The 13,048-nt window shown below is 39.6% G+C and overlaps 1 protein-coding gene across 2 annotated transcripts in view; it reads right to left on the reverse strand.

The window, feature by feature from the left end:
- Window positions 1–470: 470 nt before the first annotated feature.
- The window catches only part of LOC138024371 (tetratricopeptide repeat protein 28-like), a 153,223-nt gene continuing 140,645 nt past the window's right edge, over window positions 471–13,048 (reverse strand). For both annotated transcript variants that reach the window (XM_068871555.1, XM_068871556.1), the window contains one exon: window positions 471–1,885. In XM_068871555.1, coding sequence (XP_068727656.1) covers window positions 1,866–1,885 — 20 coding nt within the window. In that variant the 3' untranslated portion in view covers window positions 471–1,865. The remainder of the gene's footprint in view (window positions 1,886–13,048) is intronic.

Here is a 13,048-nt window from a genome sequence, read left to right on the forward strand (position 1 = left end):
GATGGCTAGATAGCTACAGCTCAGTGACGCAATTGCATGTCGAGTCATTTTCATCAAATGAAAAGCGCCCATAGTCCATTCTCCAAAGGAAATCATGAAGTGGTAGAAAAACTGTTGACTGCTTGTTTCAAAAGCGAGTCAATATAGAATGTTTTCACGTGACGTCACGGCGGCCATGTTGGTGTACCTAAACAATAGAATGGCGGCCATGTTGGTGTACCCAACTAATCCTCCGAGAATTGAGCTCTATTATCAATCAAACGTTTTCTTTTGTTTCGGTGGAAAAACAAGGTCACTGATCACGTGAGTGAAAACACTCTATAATACTCTCCTCTGTAATTACGGTAGCCAATCTGCGCTCAAGGTGCCATTTGCGACGATTGTATCGACGGAGAATAAAATGGACTGTAACTTAATTCTTCTCCTCGAAAGTCTGTGTAAGTAAAGCACTGGTCACTCAGAGCTTTCTTTTGTAAACCACATTTGAGGTTTCATATGTTTATTTATAAAACAAAGAGACTATGACTATATGAGTCTTGTATATGCCTAAGATTGTTCATTACTATAACATCGACCGTTTGGATTAAGGGGTTTACTACTTGGTATGAACCAATAAATCTATGCATTGATCGTAATCTCCCAACAACTAAAAGAGGAAATATTTCTTTTTACCACAATTGCTTGTAATCTGACAATCTGATTGGCTAAAATGCCGTTGTCGATAAGAGTCCAGACAACGCTGTACGCGTCTTGCTCGCGCCATTTTGTCACGCAATGTAATAGCCAATCACGAACGCCCATTTTGGGAAATACACCAATCATATTGCGAGAAAGTTATAGACAACGCATTGCTCTTTCTTTGAGTTATGATTTTGGTCACGCTCTGAAATACTTTCTTTGGCGTTGAATATTGTATTAAAAAACAGAAAATAGAAAGTGGTTCAGCGTTGTCTGTACTCTCATCGACAACGATATTCGTCATCACAGTGGTCAAAATTTGTTGAAGACTCACTCGGCTACGCTTCGTGAGTCCATAAGATAAGAATACAGACAACGCTGAACCACTTTCGATTTGTTAAATAGTTTAAACTTTCAATGCATGCTAAATATTAGGATCAAACATCACTCTTATTTCCTAGTTTTTAACCTTCTTGAAGTTTCTCTAAGAAATTGCCCAAAGGGATAGCTCAAATCCTGAAGTTCGTTTCCTAGTTCTTTACATTCTACAAATCTGCCTCAGAAATCGCCTACTTTTAAAAATATTCTTCCTTGGACCTCTGTGGCAATATCTTAGAAAATCCGCGTTTCTGAGAAACTTCCTATTTGTTTGATTCTGGAACCTTTTTCTAGCAATTTCTTGAATAGAAAAGCTCGAGTCTTAAAAACCACTATGTATATTAATTAGGACATCAGGTAATTTCTACTTTCTTAATTTGTTAGCTTTTAGAAATTTGCCCCAGTAGTCGGCCATTTGTTTTGTTTTGGGTTGGCCTTCTTAAAAATCTCAGGAAATCTACATTTTAGATTCTTCAGAAAAACTTGCCATTTCTTTGCCTATGGACCCTCTTTCGCACCTTTTTTCAAAGAAAGACTAATGAGAAGACCTGGCAACTTTGTCCTAAGTTTTTGCTTTTTTTGGAAAAAAAAAGGATGATCATGACATATGACAGCATTGACATTTAACGTTCCCAGTATGAATGAAAAACGGTTTTTCCTGGAAAATCTGTATCGGCCTTAAATGGAACGTTCACCATATTCCTTTACCGCTTATGATGAGGTTAAATGCTTGAAGGCTTACAATAACTCATTTAGTTGAAGTAAGGAAAATGACATATTGACGCATTACAGTCCAAGAAGTAGTTATCTCAAGTTTTGGACGCCATTTCTGAAAAAAAAAGGAAGAAAGAAAAGAGAAAGAAAAGGACTAGGATTAGGAATTTCATTCTGATTGATAAATGATTATTAAAGTGCTACTACGACCAAAAAACAATTCTTTTTCTTTGGATTTCAAAACTATGTTAACTAAACACTAAGTAACCAAGTTTTAGGTTCTGATTTTAAAGAGACACCTGTTTATTTTAACTGGAATTTTCTTATTTATTGGTCCGCCATTACTGATTTTAAATCTTGAGAGAGCTGGGTCGAGGAGAAAATGACATCAAAGACTCACTAGTTTAAGAACGCAATGCTTGTGTATGCAGCTCAGGAGTTTCGGGCTTTCACATTTTCAAACTCGTGTCTTGCATATATAATAAGTTGCGTTTACACGCTGAAATTTTAAGCCAGTGAGTAAATGACGTCATTTTCCCTAGATCCAACCCTCTGAGGTCCAATCGGTCAGTTTTGAACGGGAGTACTGGCGGACCGTGAAATCCAAAATTTACACTTAAAATAAACAGCCTTTGGATAAAACTCAAAACTCAAAATTTTGCCAGTCAAGCATTAAGCGAACAAGCTTTAAAAATCTGAAGAAAAAAAGGAAATGATTTTTTGATCATAGTATCACTTTAAGACAATTCGTTTCATCCATGATTTTACATAGATAAGATTACTTCATAGCAACAATTCATATTCAACCAAGTATAACTGTGACATGATGTACTCTATAAGCCCTCAATAGGGAGCTTAAGCATGCGCTTTTTTAGGACACGGACAGCAACCAGAAGTGAACAGTTTTCCCTTTTACCTCATCTTCACACAACCACATTTACATTTTTAAGTATCTTTATTATTAGCATAAAAATCTGGGAGACACCAATGTCCAGGCACGAAATGTTCTCTCACGGTTGCCGTTCGCGCCTCAAAAAAGCACGTGCTTAAGCTCCCTATCAAATTTCAATTTACTGCGGTAACCGGCAATAGGCCTTTCGCAACAAACGATCACATGGTACAAAATCCGCCATGCTGGAGGGCAAGCTCATTATTATTCCCGCACTGGGACATTAAAACAAAGGCAAGTCAAGCTGGTTCAGGTCTCTTTGTTTTAATGTCCCAGTGCAAGAATAATAATAAGCCTGCCCTTCAGCATGGCGGATTTTGTACCATGTGATCGTTTGTTGCAAAAGGCCTATTAGTGATTTATTTACAGTCCATTGCACTGTTCAAACAGTTACGTACAGAAAACAAAGTACCCGACCCGGTGAATGGGGTAGACTTTCATATACCGGACTAAAATGGCAGAGGACAAAAAAAGCATTGTTATTCCGATTAGCCTTGCTAATTGGGCATTATTATGTTGGCTTTGTTCTTTTGTTTCATGAACATTAATTATTTCGGATCCGGTATGTAAAAGACAAGCCGGTGAATGCAATTAATATTTATTTTAGTCCTTAGCCAAAGCAGTTCGTAAAAGAACTACATTGACGACCGATTTGAAAACTTTTCTCCATGAGGAACTTACCTGCCCTGGGTGCCAGAGGTTTTTCTTGCGCTTTTTCCGGTGTCAGTCATGTCTCTATTGTGACCCGCTCGTCTGCCGCGAGCAAGAAAAAACCTCTGGTACCCAGGGTAGAACTTACCTTTTTCTCTCGACAACTTTCCGACACGAAACCTGTACATTGTATTTCTTTTTAGTAATTAAAATCATATTCGAACAGCACTTACCATTCTTTTTCGAGTTGTTGTAGCCCAAATTCAAACGAGACATCATCGCCAATTAGAACAAATGGCGCCCAGTATTTAATAGCGGAATACTCCCTTGTCTCCCGAAGAGATTTCATTGCATGGTGAAGAGCTAAACTTGCACTTTTTCTATTTGCCAAGTGTTGGTAAAAACTCTTCATGAACAGCAAGGTCGCCTCATCATCAATTGCCCAGAGTGACACCAAAACAGACCGGGCACCAGCACACAGGAAAGCTCTGGCTATTCCTACCACACCCTCAGATTTTACCTCTCCCTGACCACTATGACAGCAACTCAGCACAACCAACCTTGCCTGAAGACGAACTGCATGAACATCGCTCATCGTTAACATGTAATCTTCCTCTTTGAGGATCTGTGATGTGCAGTCGGGACTTGGGGCCAAAAGAATTTCTCCATATTCGTCATCTCCATGAGCAGCAATGTGGATTAAAGCAACCGACTTCATTCTCTTCAGCACCTCAGTTTTCGTTGCATTTTCGCCAGTGAGAGGCGTGGTCTTCAGAAGTTCTCCAATCATCTCCACCTCTTTTTTCGCGCATGGCAACTGTTTATAAATGGGTCTACCGGTGCCCCAAGTTATTTCCTTCACGAACGGATCGCCCACAAGTAGCGCTTCACTCTTACTATTGAAGTCGTCAAGTGCACTTGAGATCAATTTTAAGGCGGTTAGCGAGGGAAAAGTACGGATCCTGACAGAGTCACTCAATGCAGAATAAGGAGCCAAGCAAAATGGTCCATCCGGAACAAAGATCAAGTCATCACCCTGGAGCAAGTCTGCAATGGGACTGATTAAGAAATCATACAAGGACTGCAAGGGGTTGTCGGTCACGCTGAAAGACTGAAAAGATTCCTCAACAGCTTCTCCACTGCAAGAGGAATCGCTGCGGTGTCTGTGTACCGAGCGATTCTCGCATCGGACAACAGCCCCCGCGCCAATCTGTCTCAAAGTGGTCTTTATTAGTGAGTCAGCACTTCCATTGTCGATTTCCTTTTCCCTATAGTTTATTCCGCTTCCTCTTCTCAGAAGCCAGAAACTGATAGTGTTCCCTGCAAGGGCTATGAAAACTATTTGTGAAGGTAAATATTTCATAACAGCGAAGATAGTTTCCTTTGTCTCAACTGCCGAGGAAGGTTCTTCATCAACGCCAAATTGCATCTTCAAAATGTCTGTCAAAGCCTGTGCACGTCCATGTTCAGCAGCAAACAAAGCCTCATCAACCTCTCTATTCTTTAAAAGTGCTGTCCACAGAGCTGTGTACGCCCACTGATTTGTATCACGAAAGCTTATTTTCCATGCGTCTTCTAACTGAAGAAGATGCCTTGTTTCATCGAAATGTTTTATGCTTAGACGATAAAAATTAAGGGCTTTGCACAACGAGCCTGAAAATTCATGAAAAAGACCAAGCGAAAAGCAAGCCTTTCCCTGCCCTACTGGATCTTCCGTTTCCGAGGAAATAGTAAGATATTGTTTGTTAAAGGGAAGAGCGTTTTCAAGGTCACCCCTCATGCCATAAGCATACCCAAGATTACCATTGGCTTTGCCCTCCCCGACCCTATCCCCTACTTCTTTCGCAATACTAAGATGTTGTTCGTGGTACTCTATGGCTCGCTTAAGATTGCCCAGACTGTGATAAGCGTTGCCGACATTACCACTGGCCCCTCCCTCCCCAGCCCTATCCCCTACTTCTTTTGCAATGCTAAGATCTTTTTCGTGGTACTCTATGGCTCGTTTGAAATTGCCCAGACTGTAATAAGCGTTGCCGAGATTACCATAGACTCTACCCTCTCTGGCTCTATCCCCTACTTCTTTTGCAATGCTAAGATCTTTTTCGTGATACTCTATGGCTCGTTTGAAATTGCCCAGATCGAGATAAACACAGCCGAGATTACTATTGGCATTGCCTTCCCCGGCCCTATCCTCTACTTCTTTTGCAATGCTAAGATGTTTTTCGTGATACTCTATGCCTCGCTTAAAATTGCCCAAACTGTGATAAGCCTTGCCAAGATTACCATTGGCCCCTCCCTCCCCAGCCCTATCCCCTACTTCTTTTGCAATGCTAAGATGTCTTTCGTGATACTCTATGGCTCGCTTAAAATTGCCGAGACTGGCATAAGCGTTGCCGAGATCACCATTGGCTTTGCCCTCCCCGGCCCTATCCCCTACTTCTTTTGCAATGCTAAGATGTTTTTCGTGATACTCTATGGCTCGTTTGAAATTCCCCAGACTGTAATAAGCGTTGCCGAGATTACCATAGACACTACCCTCTCCGGCTCTATACCCTACTTCCTTTGCAATGCTAAGATTTTTTTCGTGATACTCTATGGCTCGTTTGAAATTGCCCAGATCGAGATAAACACAGCCGAGATTACAATTGGCATTACCCTCCGCGGCCCTATCCTCTACTTCTTTTGCAATGCTAAGATGTTTTTCGTGATACTCAACGGCTCGCTTAAAATTGCCCAGACCGTCATAAGCGACGCCGAGATTACCATTGGCCCTTCCCTCCTCGGTCCTATCCCCTACTTCTTTTGCAATGCTAAGATGTTGTTCGTGATACTCTATGGCTCGCTTAAAATTGCCCAGACTGAGATAAGCGTTGCCGAGATTACCATTGACCCCTCCCTCCCCGGCCCTATCCCCTACTTCTTTTGCAATGCTAAGATGTTTTTCGAGATACTCTATGGCTCGCTTAAAATTGCCCAGACTGTGATAAGCGTTGCCGAGATTACCATTGGCCCCTCCCTCCCCGGCCCTATCCCCTACTTCTTTTGCAATGCTAAGATGTTGTTCGTGATACTCTATGGCTCGCGTAAAATTGCCAAGCCTGTGATAAGCGTTGCCGAGTTTACCATTGGCCCCTCACTCCCCGGCCCTACTGCCTACTTTTCTTGCAATGCTAAGATGTTTTTCGTGATACTCTATGGCTCGCTTAAAATTGCCCAGACCGTGATAAGCGTTGCCGAGATTACCATTGGCCCGTCCCTCCCCGGCCCTATCCCCTACTTCTTTTGCAATGCTAAGATGTTGTTCATGATACTTTATGGCTCGCTTAAAATTGCCCAGACTGCAATAAGAATTGCCGAGATTACCATTGGTCTTGCCCTCCCCGGCCATATCCCCTACTTCTTTTGCAATGCTAAGATCTCTTTCGTGATACTCTATGGCTCGCTTAAAATTGCCCAGACAGCAATAAGTGATGCCGAGATTACCATAGACTCCACCCTCCCCGGCCCTATCCCCTGCTTCTTTTGCAATGCTAAGATGTTGTTCGTGATACTCTATGGCTCGCTTAAAATTGTTCAGACTGTTATAAGCACTCCCGAGATTACCATAGGCCGTGCCCTCCCCGGCCCTATCCCCTACGTCTTTTGCAATGCTAAGATGTTGTTCATGATACTTTATGGCTCGCTTAAAATTGCCCAGACTGTAATAAGCGTTGCCGAGGTTACCATTGACCCTACCCTCCCTGGCCCTATCCCCTATTTCTTTTGCAATGCTAAGATGTTGTTCGTGACACTCTATGGCTCGCGTAAGATTTCCCAGTCTGTTATAAGCGTTGCCGAGAGTGCCATATGCTCTTGCCTGCTCGTCCCGATGCCCTACTTCTTTTGCAATGCTTAGTTGTTGATTGACATACTTTTTCGCGTTTTTAAAATTGCCCAGCCTGTTATAAGCGGTGCCGAGATTGCCACAGACTTTTTCCTCTCCAGCACTGAAACCTATTTCCTTAAAAATCCTTAATGCTTCTGTGTAATCCCTCTTGGCCTGTTCAAAATAAGCCAAGCCATAATAATAATCGCCTAATTTCAAATATGCAATGCCCTCCCCGTTTCTGTTTCCCTCTTTTCTGGCAACGCTAAGTTGTTGTATATGTTGCTCAAAAACGTTCATCTTCTTGTCTGCCATTCTTGATTACCAGAACAAGGAAGGTCGTCTTTGAAAGTGGGCGCACCTTGAAAAATACGAAAGAAAGCATGAGAAGTTCAATGCACTGACCACAAATGCTGCAGGTACGTAGCCAAACCAACACCAAAGAGACCGCATGTCATTGTGAGTCTAACAAAGACAATTTTCTGCTGTTGACGTCAAACCCTTCACTTCTTTTCTTGAACCCTTAGTCTAACTTCAACTCAATTTTTAAACCCAGAATTGACCGCACAAAATAGACGTATTTAAATGGCATAAATTTGTCCCATGTCAGACTTAACCCAGCCAAAGTAATACTGTTGTTTTTTTGTTGTAATATTTTTCTAATGAAACAAAAATTTATTGCGTGATACCAGCTTTAAAAGCTGGTGGTCGATCACTTTTTATGACATACAGACTGCTCTAAATGTCCCCTGGATTCTCAAAGTTGCTCTAGAAAGTAATTATCTATAACCGTCTTGTAAGTAGCTTAAATAAATTACGTTACGTCACAGTATATATTAGTATATATTTACTAATTCTTTACCACTGATTGACCCGTACAAAAAGTCATTTTGTGCTTAATGGCAGTGAACATGACACAGGTGGGTCTTTATTTATATACTCAGCCCTTTGTTACGGTGGATAAAAAACAAATTCTGCCTCATAAACGTGAATACTAAGGGATCCATTACGTTGTCGTAATTTGTTTGGTTTAACGGCCATTAATATACGCACCCGCACTCCGAGTGGATCCATTCTGCTTCCCTCACTTTTCTTATTTAATGTTTATGACTTCAGTGATGTATTCAAACTACCAGACCTGATTTTATTTGCAATTGCTGATATGACGATGCTACAAAACTTCCACTAAAAACTTGTGGAAAACTAATTATTTATTCTATTTAAGCCTCGAGAGAAAATGAAAGACATCATACTTTAATGCAAATCTGCAAAAATGATTAGAGAATTGAACAGATTGCAGAATGGCCTTTCTTGGGGATGTGCTTGACTAACATCTTTCTTGGAAACACTGAATTCCTCAATTGGCTTACAAAATCTCTGTGGCTACAGCATTTAATTTCAGGTATAGTTGTTTTTTCTAAATTTTGTTTAAGAACTCTGTACTACTGTTTAGTTTATCCTTATAGTTATTATTGTATTATTGTGCATGTACAAATCCAATCTTCGTAGTCGTGTCTCTTTGCAAAGCGTGAAGTCAAAATAATTCCTAAATCAATCACTCAGACTCAATCTTCAAAGAATTAGAACTATCAAATTTTCGGACATTAGATTACAAGAACATTCTCTTCCACCATCAAACATTCTCTTCCACCATCAAAGTTTTATTCATAATGTTCTATTGAAAACCACGTGTATGACTTTTTCACTAGATTTGAATAATGATTTTTACCTTCAACTCTGTAGAACTACTCTTCGCCACTTTAGTTAACTTCTAAGTACTAGAACGCTTGTGGCGGAAGAAAAGCGGTTTAAAATGATGCATACTTCCCTTTTTCGCAATGGAAACACGAAATAACCAAAACTAAAGCCTTAGAATAGCCTTCAGATTTATCAAATTGTATGGCACCCACTTTGAAATAGGGAGATGAATAAGGCTTCGAGAACACTATCTAAAAAACATCATTTACCATTATTGTAATAATTTCGTGAGTATTGCAAACGTTTGGCATGAAAAGTGCAGATAAACATTCTAGAACTAAATTTGTCACGAACGCGTTGCTAGTGTTTGGGAGAAAATTAAAAATCTGCGTCACGTGCTTTCGTCCTCCACAGGACCTCAAATTTGATCATTTCACGTCGTTGTCAAGACGAGAACGGCAAAGAAGTGTATCAAAATGCAATACGCAAGTGCAGTGCGTGCAAAGTTATTGTTTTTGCTTATTGAACTTATTGTTATGTTGCGTTCTCGTAGCCGTTGTTGTCCTCGTCCTTTCTTAGGCCTCGCCCACGCTTATCCGGATATTTTTGAATCCGCAACTTTTCCTTTCCGGATTCAACAACAAAAATAACAACAACAATAACAACTTTATTTCGCATTTGAGTGGTTTACAGAGATTGAAAACACCTAAACGAAACAAAGAAATGACAGAAGCTGGTCATAACTGCGAGGATCACAGCTTCACTTGATTTCATATCCGCAATATATGATCCATTTCATATATCATTTCATCATTGATTCATTCCTCACGGAAACGTTAGAACCCACAAATGACCAGCTCTCAACGTCAGTGGCTTCATAGCTCAGTTGTTTAGATCGTTGAACCGGTATCGCGAGGTCACGGGTTCAAACCCCGTTGAAGTCCTGAATTTTTCAGGCTTCTCTACGCAATTGCTAAAATTGCGTTTAGAACTGCGAGGATCACAGCTTCACTTGATTTCATATCCGCAGTTCATATATATGATCCCTTTCATCTTTGTATAATAATGTTAGCTAAGAATTGATTTTTCCGAAAGTGGATGTTCCCTTTTAATGGCATGCGATCGCAGTTAAAGGAGAGGTACATGTAATGTCTGTTTCTCATTCAGAAACAACAGCTAATTTCAGATGTCATGTGTTGACCGAAATATACTTGTTTTAAGTCAAATTATTCCGAAATCGATTCCAGGATATTTCTAGCATACTGTAAAAAGCGAAAGGATGGAAATCACACCTTCTGATCTACCAAATTATATGTATTTTCGACTTGACTTTTAAGAAAGCATTGAAATGGCTTGAAATTACGTCATACCGAACCCTCGCCAAAATCCAGTATATAGCTTGTCATTTTCCATTCACAGCAGATCAGAGAATTAAACCGTTTTGTTTCGAAACACCATATTAAACGCAAAAGATATATGCTTCCCATAGCAATAAACAAACTGACCATATGGTAGTCTAATTCGCCCCCTTGTTGAAATCAAGTTTCAATATGGGGACATTATTGATATGATAGCTAAATGAAGAAATTAAAAAAAAATAGTTGTTTAATACTGGTTCACTAACTGATACAGTAATATTACTGATGTATTTACTTTAAATCCCGAATAATTGATGTGCCAAAAGCATTTAAGATCAGCGGCTGTACATTCAGAGCATTTCCTCCAGATTAAGATAAACCTACATTATATTCTCTGCAGTGAATATGAATGAGCATGGAGTGTTAACATCAAATACTGCAAGTAGTTAAAAATATCATGTCAGTGTCATATCAACAAAAATCTGCTTCGCCTTGAATTTGAAACGACACTGCCCTTCTTAATTTAAAAATTACACAGAAGACAAGCCCTCTGCCCTGGTTTATATATTTCCAGACATCACATATTAAAATTTTAAAATTTGCATAAATTAAATCAAAAGAGGGTCAAGCGCAATTTTTACCTCCGCAATTAGAACCAATTCACAAAACTTCATTCCAGTACAACCTGAAACCCCTATGGCGGTAACCACCGCATCATTCTTTACTTTTACTAATGTATACACCTTATTCCAAAATGGCTACCATTTAAATATTCTTTTGTTTTTATTCAAATAAGCCCTGGATGCCTCGTTCTTAATCTTAAAATTCAAAAGAATATTTTATCTTAAAGTGCCCCTGTGATCAAAAAAACCACTTCCTTTTTTCCTTCAAATTCTGAAAGTGTGTTTGCTAAACACCTGACTGGCAAAATTTTGAGCTTTGATTTTTATCCAAAGGCCGCTTACTTTGAATGTAAGTTTTGGATTTCACGGTCCGCCATTACTCACGTTCAAAACTGACCGATTGGAACTCAGACGGTTGGATCCAGGGAAACGTGACGTCAGAGGCTCACTAGCTTAAAATTTCAGCATGTGAACGCAGCTTATTATATATGCAAAGCGTGAGTTTAAAAGTCTGAAAGCCCAAAACCCCCGTGCTGCATTTTAATTTTGCAGCGTACACACGTATTGCATTCTTAAACTAGTGAGCCTTTAACCGCATTTTCTTCTCGATCCAGCTCTCTCAAGAACATAATGTTAGTAATGGTGTACCATTAAATAGGAAAATTCCAGTTAAAATAAAGAGGTGTCTTTTTGAAATCAAGGCTTAAAACATGGGTCAATTAGTGCTTTGTTAACATAGTTTTGAAATCCAAAGAAAAATCTGAATTGATTTTTTGGTCACAGGGGCACTTTAAACGAGTCAACAAGGGCCAATTTGTATCCGCATAAATCAGCGGCCATTTTGGAATAAGGTGTATAGATTTCTCGAAAACATTATCATTACTTTTCAATAATAATTTGCTGGTAGCATAAACAAGACTTGAAGGAGTCACAATTAATCAAGGATAAAATAGGGAAAGATATCGTTAACGTCACCTATTGTCATTAATGTGCCAACCAGAGCCTCATTGGCTGTCAAAACAAGAGATCTTTTGTTCCTGTAGTTGGCACATTTCAATAAAAGCAATCTTCATAAACAGATATCTTCCCTTTTATCCAATAAAGTAATAAGTTCTTATGTACTAATTGATCCCTTTTAGCAATTTTTTAAAAATCAAGTATACCCTTATGATTACTATGTAATTATGAATATTATTTCGGTTTCATTGAATAAACGAACGTTAAATGTCTAAGTTAGTATGTACATGCCTTGAGAGTGTTCGCATATGCAAGTCAAATAAACGCAGTGAACTAAGCACGAATTTAACCTTTCTTCTCACAGTTAGACGGAATTCCGCCCGACGTATCTGTCGCGATAAAATTGAAAACAGATGTTCTTTAAGAGAATTCAAAACATCTGATAATGCTAAACGATGACTCAACACATACCTCGAGCTCCTTCCATTGATTCGCTGTACGAGCATTCGAATTCTACTTAGATTGAATCGAAGCCTTCGAGATCGAGGATTTCGCTTAACCTCCTTGTAACATTTTCTGCAGATAGCACACTCTTCCCAACGAAGGACTTTGATCGGGTTTTCACACTTGGCGCATTTGCTGCCATACGTCCACTTGCATGGAGAAATAAAAGCTGTGAACTTGTAAAAGGTCTAGATAGCAGCAACAATATAGATAGTCGTATAAACATAACAACTTTCTTTAATTTTCCAGACATGTTTCGACGGTACATCCGTCATCTTCAGTGTTGCATATTTTGAAATCGCCGTTGAATTTAAAGCGCGCGATATCTTACAAACTTCGTTACATTGCGTTGTCAATATTGCGTATAAATCAAAACAGAACAAAACACTTCTCCACACGAGTGCACGAGCACTTACTTTCAGACAGATCTTCGAACGTTTTTAAACATCTGCAGAGTTCAGAGTCTTGTAAGGCATCCTGCACACAGGATTGCTTCGAGATCCTGGACTCTGCAGCCACTAAGTACCAAGTGAAGCTTAAGGAATCCATGTATATAAAATGGGAGAAGCCCGATCTCAACCAGCAGGTGAAACACATTAACCTGACTCTCTCCCTGTAAGGAACTAAGCGTCACTCATTTAAATTTTTGTTTTGTTCTGTTTTGATTTAATAC

This window comes from Montipora capricornis, chromosome 11, assembly GCF_036669925.1.
Source record: "Montipora capricornis isolate CH-2021 chromosome 11, ASM3666992v2, whole genome shotgun sequence".
NCBI lineage: Eukaryota > Metazoa > Cnidaria > Anthozoa > Scleractinia > Acroporidae > Montipora > Montipora capricornis.